This window comes from Leuciscus leuciscus (assembly GCF_965113295.1).
Source record: "Leuciscus leuciscus genome assembly, chromosome: 22".
NCBI classification, from domain to species: domain Eukaryota; kingdom Metazoa; phylum Chordata; class Actinopteri; order Cypriniformes; family Leuciscidae; genus Leuciscus; species Leuciscus leuciscus.
Window position 1 is genome coordinate 21,275,074 of NC_138746.1, and position 13,745 is coordinate 21,288,818.

General features: G+C 39.5%; 1 protein-coding gene across 4 annotated transcripts in view; it reads right to left on the minus strand.

Annotated features, from left to right (window-relative positions):
• actn1 (actinin, alpha 1) overlaps window positions 1–8,578 on the minus strand; it is a 36,391-nt gene extending 27,813 nt beyond the window's left edge. For 2 of the 4 annotated variants that reach the window (XM_082154438.1, XM_082154439.1), the window contains exon 1: window positions 8,151–8,577. In XM_082154438.1, coding sequence (XP_082010564.1) covers window positions 8,151–8,276 — 126 coding nt within the window. In that variant the 5' untranslated portion in view covers window positions 8,277–8,577. Of the gene's footprint in view, window positions 1–8,150 lie in introns of all 4 variants that reach the window. The other 2 variants (XM_082154440.1, XM_082154437.1) reach the window with 2 other exon arrangements.
• Window positions 8,579–13,745: the final 5,167 nt, after the last annotated feature.

Consider the following 13,745-nt stretch of genomic DNA (forward strand, 5'->3'; position numbering starts at 1 on the left):
ATTATGCTCACATTCTGTTTATAGTAACACCCATCTGTATATATATATATTCATAGTACATATCTATCTGTAAAATTCTGTTTATAGTAATAGCCATCTGTATATTATGCTCACATTCTGTTTATAGTAACAGCCATCTGTATATATATATTCAGTACATATCTATCTGTAAAAATTCTGTTTATAGTAATAGCCATCTGTATATTATATTCAGTACATATCTAGCTGTAAATTCTGTTCACAGTAATAGTTATCTGTATATTATATTCATAGGACAAATCTATCTGTAAATTTTTGTTTATAATAGTATTCAACTCTATATTTATTCAGTACATATCCATGTTCTGCACTTGTATCCATGTTCTGCACTTGAACCACTGTATATCCTGCACTTGCTGCTATTGCACTTCTGGTTAGACCTAAACTGCATTTCGTTGCCTTGTACCTGTACTTGTGTAATGACAATAAAGTTGAATCTAATCTAATCTAATCTAATCTAATCTAATCTAATATGCTACTGTCTTAACATAACATCTTATTTTTAATCATAATATGGTTAGTTTCAATTAATATCGAAGGCTATATGCTTAATATGTAGCACTGTTTGACACATTTTGTATCGGGGGTCCCTGCTGCTACATTGCCTAAGGGGTCCTTGCCCTGAAAAACGTTGAAGACCCCTGCTCTAGCTCTACACCGCAAAGTTTCTGTGGCAACCGTATTTAAATGCTCGATTGAATAGGAAACTGCGATGATTGACAGTCAGTGCGTTTAATACACACACCCTAATAATGCGATTATAATGGGATTTTGGCAATATTGCGATTAAACTTTACCTCATTCAAACTAATGAAGCTCATAATCGTAGTAACCATTTTTGCATTAAACTATGTGGCGTACGCCAATTTCAATCGTAATAAACAGGCATGTAAACACCTTAATCTCAGTATTACCGCTCTGACCAAAGTGTGCATGTGCTCGGTTCTACACGGATGCCGTGTGTTGTTCACTGGAGTTTTCTCTTCTCCAAATCGCTAAACTCAACTCGCTGCGCAGTCTCTACTCCGTATCTTCATCCAGACGGCGCGCATGCAGCGAAGGCAAACCCGGTGTTGTGTCGAATTCTGACCCCCGCCAAATTATTACCCCCCCCTAGTGTAGGTTTAGGATTAGTTGTGTGCGAGGGGTTAGGATTAGAGGTGGGGTAAGGATTAGGCAATCAGGTAGCGACTTCAATGAGGGGGGTAATAATTTGGCAGGTAGTCGAATTCCGGCACAACACCAGTAACATGCATACTGTAGGCCTAAGCCTATCTGAGTGTTGTATAACATTCACATTGTTCGGGAAGCAGACACACACTCTGTCAGTTCAAATCTAGACTAAAAACACATATATTTGACCTAGCATACACATAACCCATTATAGACTTCTATAATTCAATGTTAGGCAGCATAGATTAGGTCAGCCGGAACCAGGAACACTCCCCATAAATCCTGATGTACTTGTTACATCATAAGAAGGATGCCGTCTACGCTAATTTTAGTCTCTCTGTTAATCCGAGGTTTACCGCAATCCGCCGGATCCAGGCCGTATCCAGATCTGATGAAGGACCTGCGCCTGGACACGATGACAACGCAGTCCTGAAGTGTCAACCAGTCTCTCCCCTGTGAAGACCTCCTTCCCTTCCCTTCACCTCAGTACAGATAAAATGTTGTCGGGATAATTCCGGTTCGCGTGGCTACACAGACGCGACAAAACATTTCTGTATTATACATTTTTAAGGCCAGACAAGTAGTTTATTGAGGGTTGATTCGTAAAGAAGGACTACACGCCTGCGCACATATATTCAAACGCACAAACCCTTGCACTGAACACGTAACGCGCATGTGTGCGACGTGTGCGTTTTCGGGTTTGCATTTTTGAGGTTTGCGCAGAGATAACGGATAATCGTTTGCACTTTCGAACCAATTTCAGGGAGTGCGTTCTCGAGACACTGTTTTGTGCTGAGCGTGTAAAGGGTTTTCCTGTTAGAACGGTGTTGTGTTAGCGGCCCCTAAGTTTATAACTAATGATCTTCGCAACAGAAGTGAATCAATCAATCAAAACTAACTTTAGCTGGACATTAACTTTATCCTAGAGCTGTTGTAAAGCCTAAACAATCTGTTACGGTAATTTCCTATTATCTCTGTAAAGCTGCTTTGAATCCATATTGTTAAAAGAGATATATAAATAAGGTGACTAAACTTGACTTGACTTGACTATAACCACACTTATCAGCGAATAATCAGAATAATGAAAATTGCATAAACTGGAGTGAAGAGTATTGCTCGTGTTATGTAAACATCTTACTGCGATTAAGACCTTACTCTGATTATTAGAAATAATCTCATTACTGGTGCACGTGTAAACGTAGTCAGATATACCAACAGACGAGAGACATTTTTTTAAAAGCATTTAATTCAACAGTTTTTGCTCTTGTACCGACAGAGAAAAGCCGCAAAGTTTTACTGGTGTTGGAACCGACTACTCAAATGTTGGTACCGTCACAACCCCATGCGCAAATGTAAAAATCTACTTTAGTTTCCATCTGTTTCTCCCTCACCCTATCTCTCTATTAGTGGGCTGTTTGTTGGTGTCTGCTGGCTTTCTCCTCCAGACAGGAAGTGCTGATCAGCCCCAGAGACGCGCGGCCCACTGTCTCGCTTCCACACGCATTCCACATTAGCCACCCCCCCCCACACACACTACACCCTCCTAAGGTGAGCCTGTCTCTTATTTTCATGTTTCCAGACACACAGTTTAATGGCTCATTAATAATCCTATCAACACAGCCAGAGGCTTCACTTACAGCTAAACGCTGACTCGCTCGGATCACTGCTTTTACGTTAATTAAAGTTCCAAAGTTTATGTGCACATCTCCTCATAGCAATGTTTCATTATCTACACAGGTCATATATGAGGAAAAATAAGGCCTGGTTCTTGGTAACTGTCAGATAGTCCCCAGGAACAAAGTCCTTGTTTTGAGCGCATCATCAGGTTAGGAGCGGTATGAGATAATTTGCATGAAGAGCTTGACTTTCACCAAGATAAAAAGTCTGAATTGACATATTTGACTTTGCAAACTGCAGAGCCGCTGGAGGACCAAACACAGTCAATAAAAGAAACTTTTTAAATACGCACACACATTAATAAACTGTATCCCCACAGCATCTTGGTCTGGCTCGAGCAGAGACACACACACACACACACACACACACACACACACACACACACACACATACACATACACACACACAGTCCCAGTAAATGAGGTGGCAGCATTCTACACTATTCTAGCTCTATTCAAGCTGTTCTTTCATTGGCTGAAAGAGCACAGCGAGGGATTAAGTACCTCATCACGTCCTCACATCAAACTCCAGGACAGGAAATGGCAGAAACGGTGTCATGGATGTCATTGTGCATGTCATTTTGGTGTGTGTGTGTGTGTGTGTGTGTGTGTGTGTGTGTGTGTGTGTGTGTGTGTGTGTGTGTGTGTGTGTGTGTGTGTGTGTGTGTGTGTGTGTGTGTGTGTGTGTGTGTGTGTGTGTGTGTGTTCACAGACATGCTGGTTATGATGTCATGAAATAGTGATGGATTATCTAATGTAATGTAATTAGGTAATGTTTTGAATCAAGTTAAACACTTTCTGTTCAGGGACTTTTTTTCAATCTGCCCTATAATTTTTTAATAAAACACAACTGAACACATTTGTTCGCATTGTTTTACTAGAACAGATAGTAAGCTGTAGAAAAGCAATAAATTGGAGTCTGCATCAGAGAGATGTTGGGTAACCACAATAAACACTGACATGGACAAGTCCACACCAATAATCAGATATTGCCACATTACCCACCATTCCCCCAAAATTGGTTAGGTCCCCCACAATCTTCAAGACATGGTTATAGCCTGTGATTGCCGCCATTGCTTTCTACCACTGATAACAACCACATGGAAATGTAGAGAATTAAAAAAATATTTCTAACGCAGTATCGTCACAGCAACAGACTGGCTATATGAAAGCTTCTGCTCAAGAATTGAAAATGCCAGATTTCATTAAGTGGTAGGGACAAAATCAGGCATGCAATGTCGCCTAAGGACATCACGTGTTATATGCAGGCCTACATGGCATCTGTGCCCGCAGAACTCCACGTAATTGAAGCAGCTGCCATTCACAAAGTTTTACACATACCCTGCTCCTCACGTGTTGGTTTATTAGATATACTGGCTAATTTTATTATGCTTTCAGCTACCAATAAGAGTGCAGTACTCGCATTTTACCATGTTTCATGGAATGCTTCAGATTTTCAGTAATAAACTGCATGAACGTGTAAAACGTAGTTATTCATGTATGTCAGTATGTCAGTATCTCCACAGAGAAATAAAATCTCTTCTTATATTAGATCTGCAACAGATTTCAGGGAACTCACCTCAAACCAGCTAAAAAAAAATCCTCTGTATCCCCTTGGGATCCTCAACTTACCCCCTCTAATAGAGGTGGAGAGAAAGAGAACGAGTGAGACACAGAGAAAAACAGAGGATTGATTGCGACAAGCAGACCTACTTTAATTCTTTAAACTGAAAAAGCCAGAGGAGGCTTGCCTACATTAACCCTTTACCACCCTTAAAGACACACACCAAGAAAATACACAATGCAGATTGTCAGATATAGATCTCAGAACCCAATGATATGTGACTGATTCAGATTCACTAGAGCTGAACCTTTTCCTGTTTCTGAAGATCTACATCTTTCTTATCAGAGCAGTCAAGACTTGCAAACAGAACCATATAAAACCTGCCCAAGGCAGACTGAACTACTGCAGCAAGGAAACACTTAAAAATAACCCACTACTTCAATCCACACACTGCACGGCACTGAAAGACAAATTTAGCCTTTTCAGTACAAAATTCAGATTTTCACATTTTCTAAAGGAAACCCACTAACATAATGCTAGGATGTAGTGGCTTGTTGCTAGGGAGCTGCTAAGTGGTTGCTAGGGTGTTCTGGGTGAAATATCGAACTCATTCAGTTCAGTTCTCATATGAAAATATTGGAAAAAATGTTTTGTTGACACCTGGTTATGCGAGTCTCAACCTTTACCAAAATAAAGTGTTTTGGCAAATGCCTGAGGTAAAACTTCTGTTGAACATGGCCACAAATTAGGGATGCACCAAAATGAAACTTCTGGTCCGAAACAGAAAATTCTGGAGTACACTTGGCCGAAAACCCAAACTGAAAAGTGGAGCGTTCGCATGGGCCGTGAGCAACTGACCCCAAACCTTTGAACAGTAATGTAAATGTAAACAGAACATTCACTGAAACCTAACAGAACTCTCTTGTGGCAATACAAAATTAACTGTGGCAACGGAAGACTTCTCCGATTGGCTTAAAAAGCGGCAGAATGGGACACGTGAACAAAACAATGAAGTCTGAACTCACAGATGAGGCCAAGCAAAAAGGAGAGAGTTCATAAGGTCTCGCTGCCGTTTTAAACTGAATCACCTCACACCTGCCCAGCCCGAGGGTCTTTCTTCCCCTCAAGTTGCAGAAAAACTCTTAGAGACCTGCACAGATGTTATAAGACAGGAAAATGTGTTTCTGATTCTATCGGTTAAGTCTGAACTTGCTGAAATACTTTAACCCATAAACATAAACAGCAACCAATCAGATGTTTTCTCACATGCATTCACTTTCTCAACGCAAATTCACTCCAGATTTGACTTATTCCGTATGTCTTTTACGACTACGAGAGCTGCCCGAGCTGCCCTCTATACCTGCAGTGTGTGTGTGTGTGTGTGTGTGTGTGTGTGTGTGTGTGTGTGTGTGTGTGTGTGTGTGTGTGTGTGTGTGTGTGTGTGTGTTTGCAGAACATACTTTACTTCACTTCTCTACTGACCTTTCAGCCCTGTCAGAAAGCAGAACAATAACCAATTTATCTGACACACACACAAACACACATCATTAAAGTCACAGAGGGTGTTTAATGGGCAGTATGGAGCAGACGTGTGTGCGTGTGCGTGTGTGTGTGTGTGTGTGTGTGTGTGTGTGTGTGTGTGTGTGTGTGTGTGAGAGTGTTATTAGTGAGTGTCGGAAATGGAAATGATGCTCTAACACAATGTATTGCTTAGATCACGACACGGAAAAAACTCTTCAGGGCTTTTTCTAGTTGTCTCTCTCAATTCCATCTGACCCACCACACAAACACACACCACTATAACATATATAACGGTTAATGTAGCAAAAATAAAATCTAAATCTAAATATGATGATCCTGCACTAGGATACTGATAAAAAACGTATTTTTAATTTATCTCTTAACACTCAGTTAAGCAGAAACAGCATGTCAGGGCTGGTGTAAACTGTTGACACACGGTTTTGTCATGGGTTTATGGTTGTAGGAGCTGAAGTGAAGGACTCTGCCCGCATACCTGAGCATGAGTCTTTCCCGCCGGTAGCTGATGACATCATTCAGGAGTCTACAAGCTTTCGAGGAAGGAAAAAAAAGTAACCCGGGAAAGTTTTCCAGCAGCCGTGTACGGGGTCTGTTATTACCATTTTTGGGCAGACTCGCTCCCTGACAAGCCCAGCCCAAACCGCAGCAGATTCCAGCACTCGTTCTTTTTTCCTCCCCGTTTTCCAAACGGGAAGAAAGGAGTGTGGGAGCGACAAATGTTACTCATATTTCAAATAGTTTTTAGACTTCTGTGCAGAAAATCACATCCGAGAGATTTTTTATAAACACTCCCCTCCCCCAACTAATGGTCTACCGGAATCCGTTAACGGAGCTGGGCCTAGAATTGGCAACCGAGAGCCGGTTCTTAATCAGGACCGTTAAACATACCGGAACTAAGCGATTTTCATGACTTTCGGCTTTGTTAACCGTGCATTCTTCTGCCGATGAACACTGAACACTGTATTAAAATACTCTGACAGTGTCTGCTAGCAACTAACGTTACTGTTCATCACCGCTAATGATTCTACAAAGTAATCCGTATAACGTTAAACCCCGAACGAACGACTCTTATGAACCGGTTCCTTAAGTGAATCTAAAACACACGGCGAAGTTCGATTCTCGAACAAACAACTCCAATAAACAAATCATGTAAGTTAATCAAAAAGACTTGTGAATCAGTATGAAAGGTTCCAAAATTAATCTGACGAATTTGAACCGCAAATTATAACTTTCGTCTACGCGAAAGTTAATCAAAACCTGCATTATGCTGTACTTGTGAGACTTAATCAATGCAGTTGTTGACTAGTTGTCCATATGGCAGCGTGTAGTTAAAAGCCATATTATACAATCTGTTTTATATAGAAAAATACATTTAAAAACGGGGTAAACATACAGTACCTTTTGCTAAATTTAAGTTATTTGTTATATCTGTTCTGTTGTAATCTGAAATTACCTCATTATTTGTCAACAGACTGCCGAAGAAAGTAAATGCTACAATAATTGCATGTTTTTTATAAGATACTTCCTCAAAAACACTAGAATCGTTAGAGAACTGAAATCGTGAATGGGAATCGGAACCAGAATGACTCTCATCTCTATATTAGTCACACGTTAAAACCCCGTAAATAAAGTGAGCTCGTGCTCTCTGCGCGCGCATCAGATCATATGAGCCGCATCCACGAGCAAAGGCTGCTGTCTGTCGCGGGCGGCGGACATCTGTTGCGCGCGGTGAAGAGGATCGGTGGGCGCACGGTGTCCGGTGATCAGGGTCCGGCCGGATCGGTTGACTGGGGGTGGGCCGTCAAATCGCTCAAATGAATGGACAGACAGAATGGTGAATAGGAATATGCGCAATCCCGCAACAGATGTTCCTCAAGTTTCTTATAATGAAGACTAAACAGAGTACCGAACAAGTTTTTGATGCGCTATACTCGCTTGGTTTGAGACAAACAAATATGAGAGACACAAAATAAACAAATTCATGCATGCGTCGCCATGCAAAGCCTGTTTCACCAGCAGCCCACAACTCAATGACTCGGATTCCGGACGGGGCCTTTAAATCTCCGCATTTCGGCATGGTATTTTTTTCTGCTGGTTTGCAGAAAGTCCCATTGCATCTTAAACCGGTGGTATGGAAAGATTATAGCGCGTAACGTTACCTTTCGCTGCTGTTTCTCCCAGGCAGGGTCAAGCAGCATATCCCGATCCCAGTCATCTTCCTGGGGCATATAGTCGTTCTCTCCTCCATCATATTGATGATGATGATGTTGTTGATGGTGATCCATTCTGAACTGCTGTTCCCGTCTCTCTCTCCGGTCCTCCGGTCTCTCTCTCCCTCACTGTCTCTCTCTCTCTTTCTCTCTCTCTCTCCCACAGAGCGCTGCAGTAAACACTCCTGTGCGCACTTTAAACGATGGGCACGAAACTAATGTCGCTGCCTCGTTTTCCCTGCACCGTTCACTCTCCCCAAAGTCCGTGCCTCCTTGTCTGTCTCGTTCTGTCCGTTTTTTCACGGCCGCTATCCAGAGAGGCGAGTAGGCAGAACCTCCAGCACGAGCATCGGCAGCAAAAACTTCACAGTAACGGGAAAAAAATAAAAAGAGACGCAGGGCGTCTGATTGGCTACTTAGCAAACCTTTAAAGCCCGCCCACTTGAAAGGCTTGGTGGTGATTAGTTAATATGGTTGTCCGTTAATAGATTTGGTGTAGGTTGTCTGCATCGGCGTAGGTATTAGAAAAGCTTTTAGGTAGGTTTGTGCCCCTGGAATTAATTGCTGGATGTATTTATGTTTGTGTTTATTTATTAAAAGTTTAATAAATCATTGTATTCAATTTCTTAAAACTCCTTTAATGTTTTCTCTATGCCCTCCAGGTGACCACACCCTGTTTTATCTCACCGTGTCTCAGGTAACAGTGCTCATGGAAAGTGGTGGAAAGTGGTGGGGGATTCTACATCATAAGACAGCTCACATTAGTATTGTCTAATATTTAGTATCCATGCTAGAAAATCAATCTTGATCTGGTCAGTGTTTTGAAACATTGTATCTGGTCTCTAGCTTGTTCAAAATGGTCATTATCTAATCTGATAGGACTACCAACAGACCATCTACCAATTTGACTATCAGCTTATAGTGGTCAAGCTGTTTTTTGGAACATAGTATTAACCAGATAATAACCAATGATGATGACCATGTTCCAAAACACATGTAGCTACCATCTTATCCCAAAAGGGTGAATGAGCCTATGAAACTTTCACAACATTATAATTAAAGGGAATAGATTAGATAAAAGACTGAAAAGTGATGCTATACCACTGCTTCAGATCAAGGCAGTACACTGTAAAAAAAAAAAAATCATATGATCAAAAAGTTATGACATGTTTACATTGCTTTAACTCATTAAAATAAGTTAAGCAATTTTCAACTTTTTTTAATATAAATTATACAAGATTCATCTAATTTATTAAGTCAGTTAAATGTAATTTAAGTTGAATTGTCTTAAACATCCAAGTTGATTGTATACTTAAAAAATTAAGGCAGCAATATATATTTTTTTTTACAGTGTATGTTGTTAGACCTATGGGTTAGACACAAAGAAGTATGCCTAGACTGGCAAATGATATCCCTCATATTCATCACATCTTACTGTGGGGAAGAAAAGCTGTGAAGTTTAAGATGATGAGATTTCCTCCCTTGAACCCTTGCGGTTATTTTTGGAACAGGATCGAAATGATTTGTTCTGTTCATTCAGGGCATGTTTGAACAGCCATTGCGTGCTCTGACGCAAACAGATGTTCGCCTTATGAGTATTTGATGCCCTGCATTGGCTGAACAAGGGTCAGCAGTTCATTTCTGTGATGCACAGCCTGGAACATCTTACTGTACTGCCCATTCTTTCCTTTTGTAAATCTATGATGCACTTTTATACTCACTCTACTGCATATATTATTTGATTTGCTTTTGACAAATACATTAGCTATAGACCCTTCACATGCTCACTCTTAAATAAAAATTAATTACGGTTACCTCTTTACTGTTTTGTCTCTTATCCTGCTGCAATGCATTATATTTTGCATTTATATCTCCTAAAATTTTGTTTATATAAATATTACTGTTGTTATTATTGTTATTGATATACATGATCAGTATGATCACTATGACAATGAAGCTTGAGCTGTGATTTGACTTTTTTTATTCTCATTTGTGTCTCATACTGTACAATATATTGTGTATATACACATGTATGTATTGTCTTGCAATAAATACTGTTCACATTTCATATTGGTCAGAGCTACAAAACTTTACACCGCTACTTAACACCCCCAGTGCATGGCATCAGATCAAAGTCCACCTCCTGCCTCCATCCTCCCAACATTCCGAAGAAGGCCGTAGTTTGGGAAGGAATGCCTCTGCCATCTAGGGTAAAGCCCCCACCTGGTGAACAGAAGTCCCTCTCTGCAGAGGATGAACCAGGACAGAAGCCTGACTCACACATTCATAGCCTATAGTGTTTTACCTTATTTCTGTTATTTTCAAATATCTATCTATCTATATATGAAGAGTTCAGATGCAAAAACCTCTAAATGCCATCTGAAATTTCCTCCTAGAATGATCATTTTTATGAAGCTCGTATATTTAAGTTCAGTAATTTCACTTTAAGTGAAATTATTGAACTTAAATATACAAGCTTGATAAAAAATGTCATTCTAAAAGAAAATTTCAGATGGCATTTAGAGGTTTTTGCATCTGAACTCTTCATATATATATATATATATATATATATATATATATATATATATATGTGTGTGTGTGTGTCTGTCGGTTTGATTCTCTATTTGAGGACTTAAAAGAAAGTTTTATCTGATTTAGCAAAATTCAAGGAACATTCTTCAGCAATTTTATCCCTAAAAGTATGACTAGGTCAGAAACACACCCGCGCACTATGCACTCACAGTAGTCTGGATGATCGCTCTTCCATATATGGACAAACTTCCAAGCGGCGAATGTTTGGGAAAGTGACGTCACATGTTGAGCGCACAGACAGTGAGATCTTATTTAATCAAAGCAGTAAAACAATTCCTCGCCAAAATAAATCTAACTTTTCTTCAGCTTATGACAAACTTATTTATGTGTTCGCCATCATTATATTTCGCTCACACGTTAAGTATTTATTTTTGCTCGGCATATGAAAACACATGAAAATGATGACCGGAAAGTTATTCTGCATGTCTGTAGAAGCATTTCAGACGATTTTAAACAGCAGCATCAGTCCAGCTTCGGATTCAGTTGCACAATCTAGATCACTTGGGGAACTTTTGACCTATGACAATGTAAACAGGAAACACTTTCTCTTGAAGTTGTTTCAAGGAGTAGATCAATAAATAGATATAATTCTGGGAGGGATGCTGGTTGATGTGCTGCTGCTCTTGGCTTCAGTAAATCTTGAATAATAAAATCTGCTGCTCTCCTGCTGTCATCATAAATGTCTCCCTATGGACAATCCTCTTGACTATCACTTCCATGCAAAAATAAAGGTTTAAAAGCAACCATAGCACACACAAAGATGGATATTGGTTCATATGAAAACCAAAGTGTCAAAAGGATCTGGATGCCTCATTTACCATTAAATGCCACTTTGAAAATATAGTCTTGTTGCAGTCATTTGCACTTTCTATAAAGATCATGAAGATTGGCTTTGGGTTTAGTCAGAGAAATGTTTACTCTGGACCACATTCAGATATTTATTTACTCAGAAATGATTCAAATTATTCATATGCCATCTAAATATCTACATAACCACTGATATTATCAACACCAACATCAACAAAACTGGAGCCAAAGGTCATTTAATCATTTTACTAAAACTAGTCACACTTTTCACAACCAGAGAGAGGCAAGACAGCTGTTAAATTACTAAAACAAACTCCACTCCAACTCCACTGGATCACTGTTTAAATTCAAAGGACAAAATTGTAATGGATGGCCATCAGTGTTCTTGGTCCACCAGACAAATATTTGAAGATATTTCACAACAGAAGGTCTAATTTACATGCACAGGGTAAACATGGATCACACATACACTCTCTCACACTTAAACACATCAGATAGTCTATCTAGCCAAACTTTCTATTTTCTACATAAGTATTTTCACACAAGCACGCAACTTTTTCTCATTGTTTCCCCATTTGAAACATATTGCAGAGCATGTTATGGAGGGTGATTCTGTTCATATGGATGATCTTTGGGACAGTTTGAAAGCATTCCGGCTATAATCCGGCACAAGCTGGCACTTCCACCCCCCTGCCCCCTTTGAGTGTGAAACTCAACAGTATCTAGAGCTGTTGTCACAATGTTCCTGATAAGATGCTGGCTGCCGGGACCAAGGCAAGCCTGTGAAATTTTATCTTAGTTTTCTGAGTGGCTTATTTGATTTAAAAGTATAAGAATAACCAACCTCCTCATGTGCACAAGGACATTAAGAAGGCGTGCGGGTACACATCATTCATTTCCTGCTGATAGTTCCAGCCGATTCAGACAGAATGAGATGAACAAGGTTACAGGATGGAGAAACTAAAACAAAACACGAGCCGATGCTGACAGCTGAGCAGAAAGCCCTCTCACACAGAAAAGGATTTTCACGTCGGTATTTCTTTTAATTAATTAAATCAATAATAATAGTGTTGGGTTTAGTTTTTATTTTATTTTTATTCTGACCATATAAAATCATAGTGATATACTTCAAGTGATATACTTCTGAACAATTATAGCTGTTACTAAAATAAGTAGCTATTAGTTTTTCTCAGTCGCTTTTGTGCATCACAACTTTCCTACATTATCAATTGCTTTTTTCATGTTGATCAAGTCTTACCCCTCAAAACGTCTATGCATTAGTTCATTAAATGCGGAATGGTTGAACTAGTTTTCATAAGCTGTCAATCATCATTTCTATTAGAATTTTTTTCACTATTGAAGGGAAATGTAAAGGGCTAAATCAACCAATGATCAACCAGTTCTCTAAAATAGCTCAGAGGTGCATCTCATGAAGCTTCATTTGGGAAGAATATATAGACAGAGCACAACACAGTGTTACAAATTCTGACAATGAAGAACAACCAGGAAACAAACAAGGGTCAACAGCTGGGAAGAAGAAGAAGAGTAAGGATGCATGGTGGAAGAGTACAGAGGCAAAACTGTGGAAGAGGTAGAAGAGGCCATTGTGGACCATGTTCTCAATCATGACCTCATCACTGTAAAAAAATGTCTAAGCTCTCCAAGTCAAAATTTTCTAGTGACTGGTCACATCTAAATTTTTTAATTGGCCCAAGTGCAATTCTTGTTGCAATAGTCTGTTAACATTGGCTCAATGAGAAATAATACGTCAGACTAATTGAAAAATTTAGATGTGATCAGTCACTAGAAATTTTTGACTTGGGGATGTAATTTTATTTTACAGTGATGGGAGAACATCTGGGACCTCAATCAGACATTGTTCAATACTGTAATGCTATATTACAATAGTCCACTTACATTTTACATCATAAATATACTTCATAGAGACATAATGCAACACACAAACACACACACATGTACAGAGTGTGTTTATAGTCTTGCCTTTTTCTTTATATCGCATGACATTGTACTGTAATTTGTTGACAGACCAACAGTAAAAGTGAAACTGTGAATCCTGTCCAGTCTCTTTCAATCAATATCCCAAAGAGTAATGTGTACATTCATACTGTTTAAATGTACATGCCA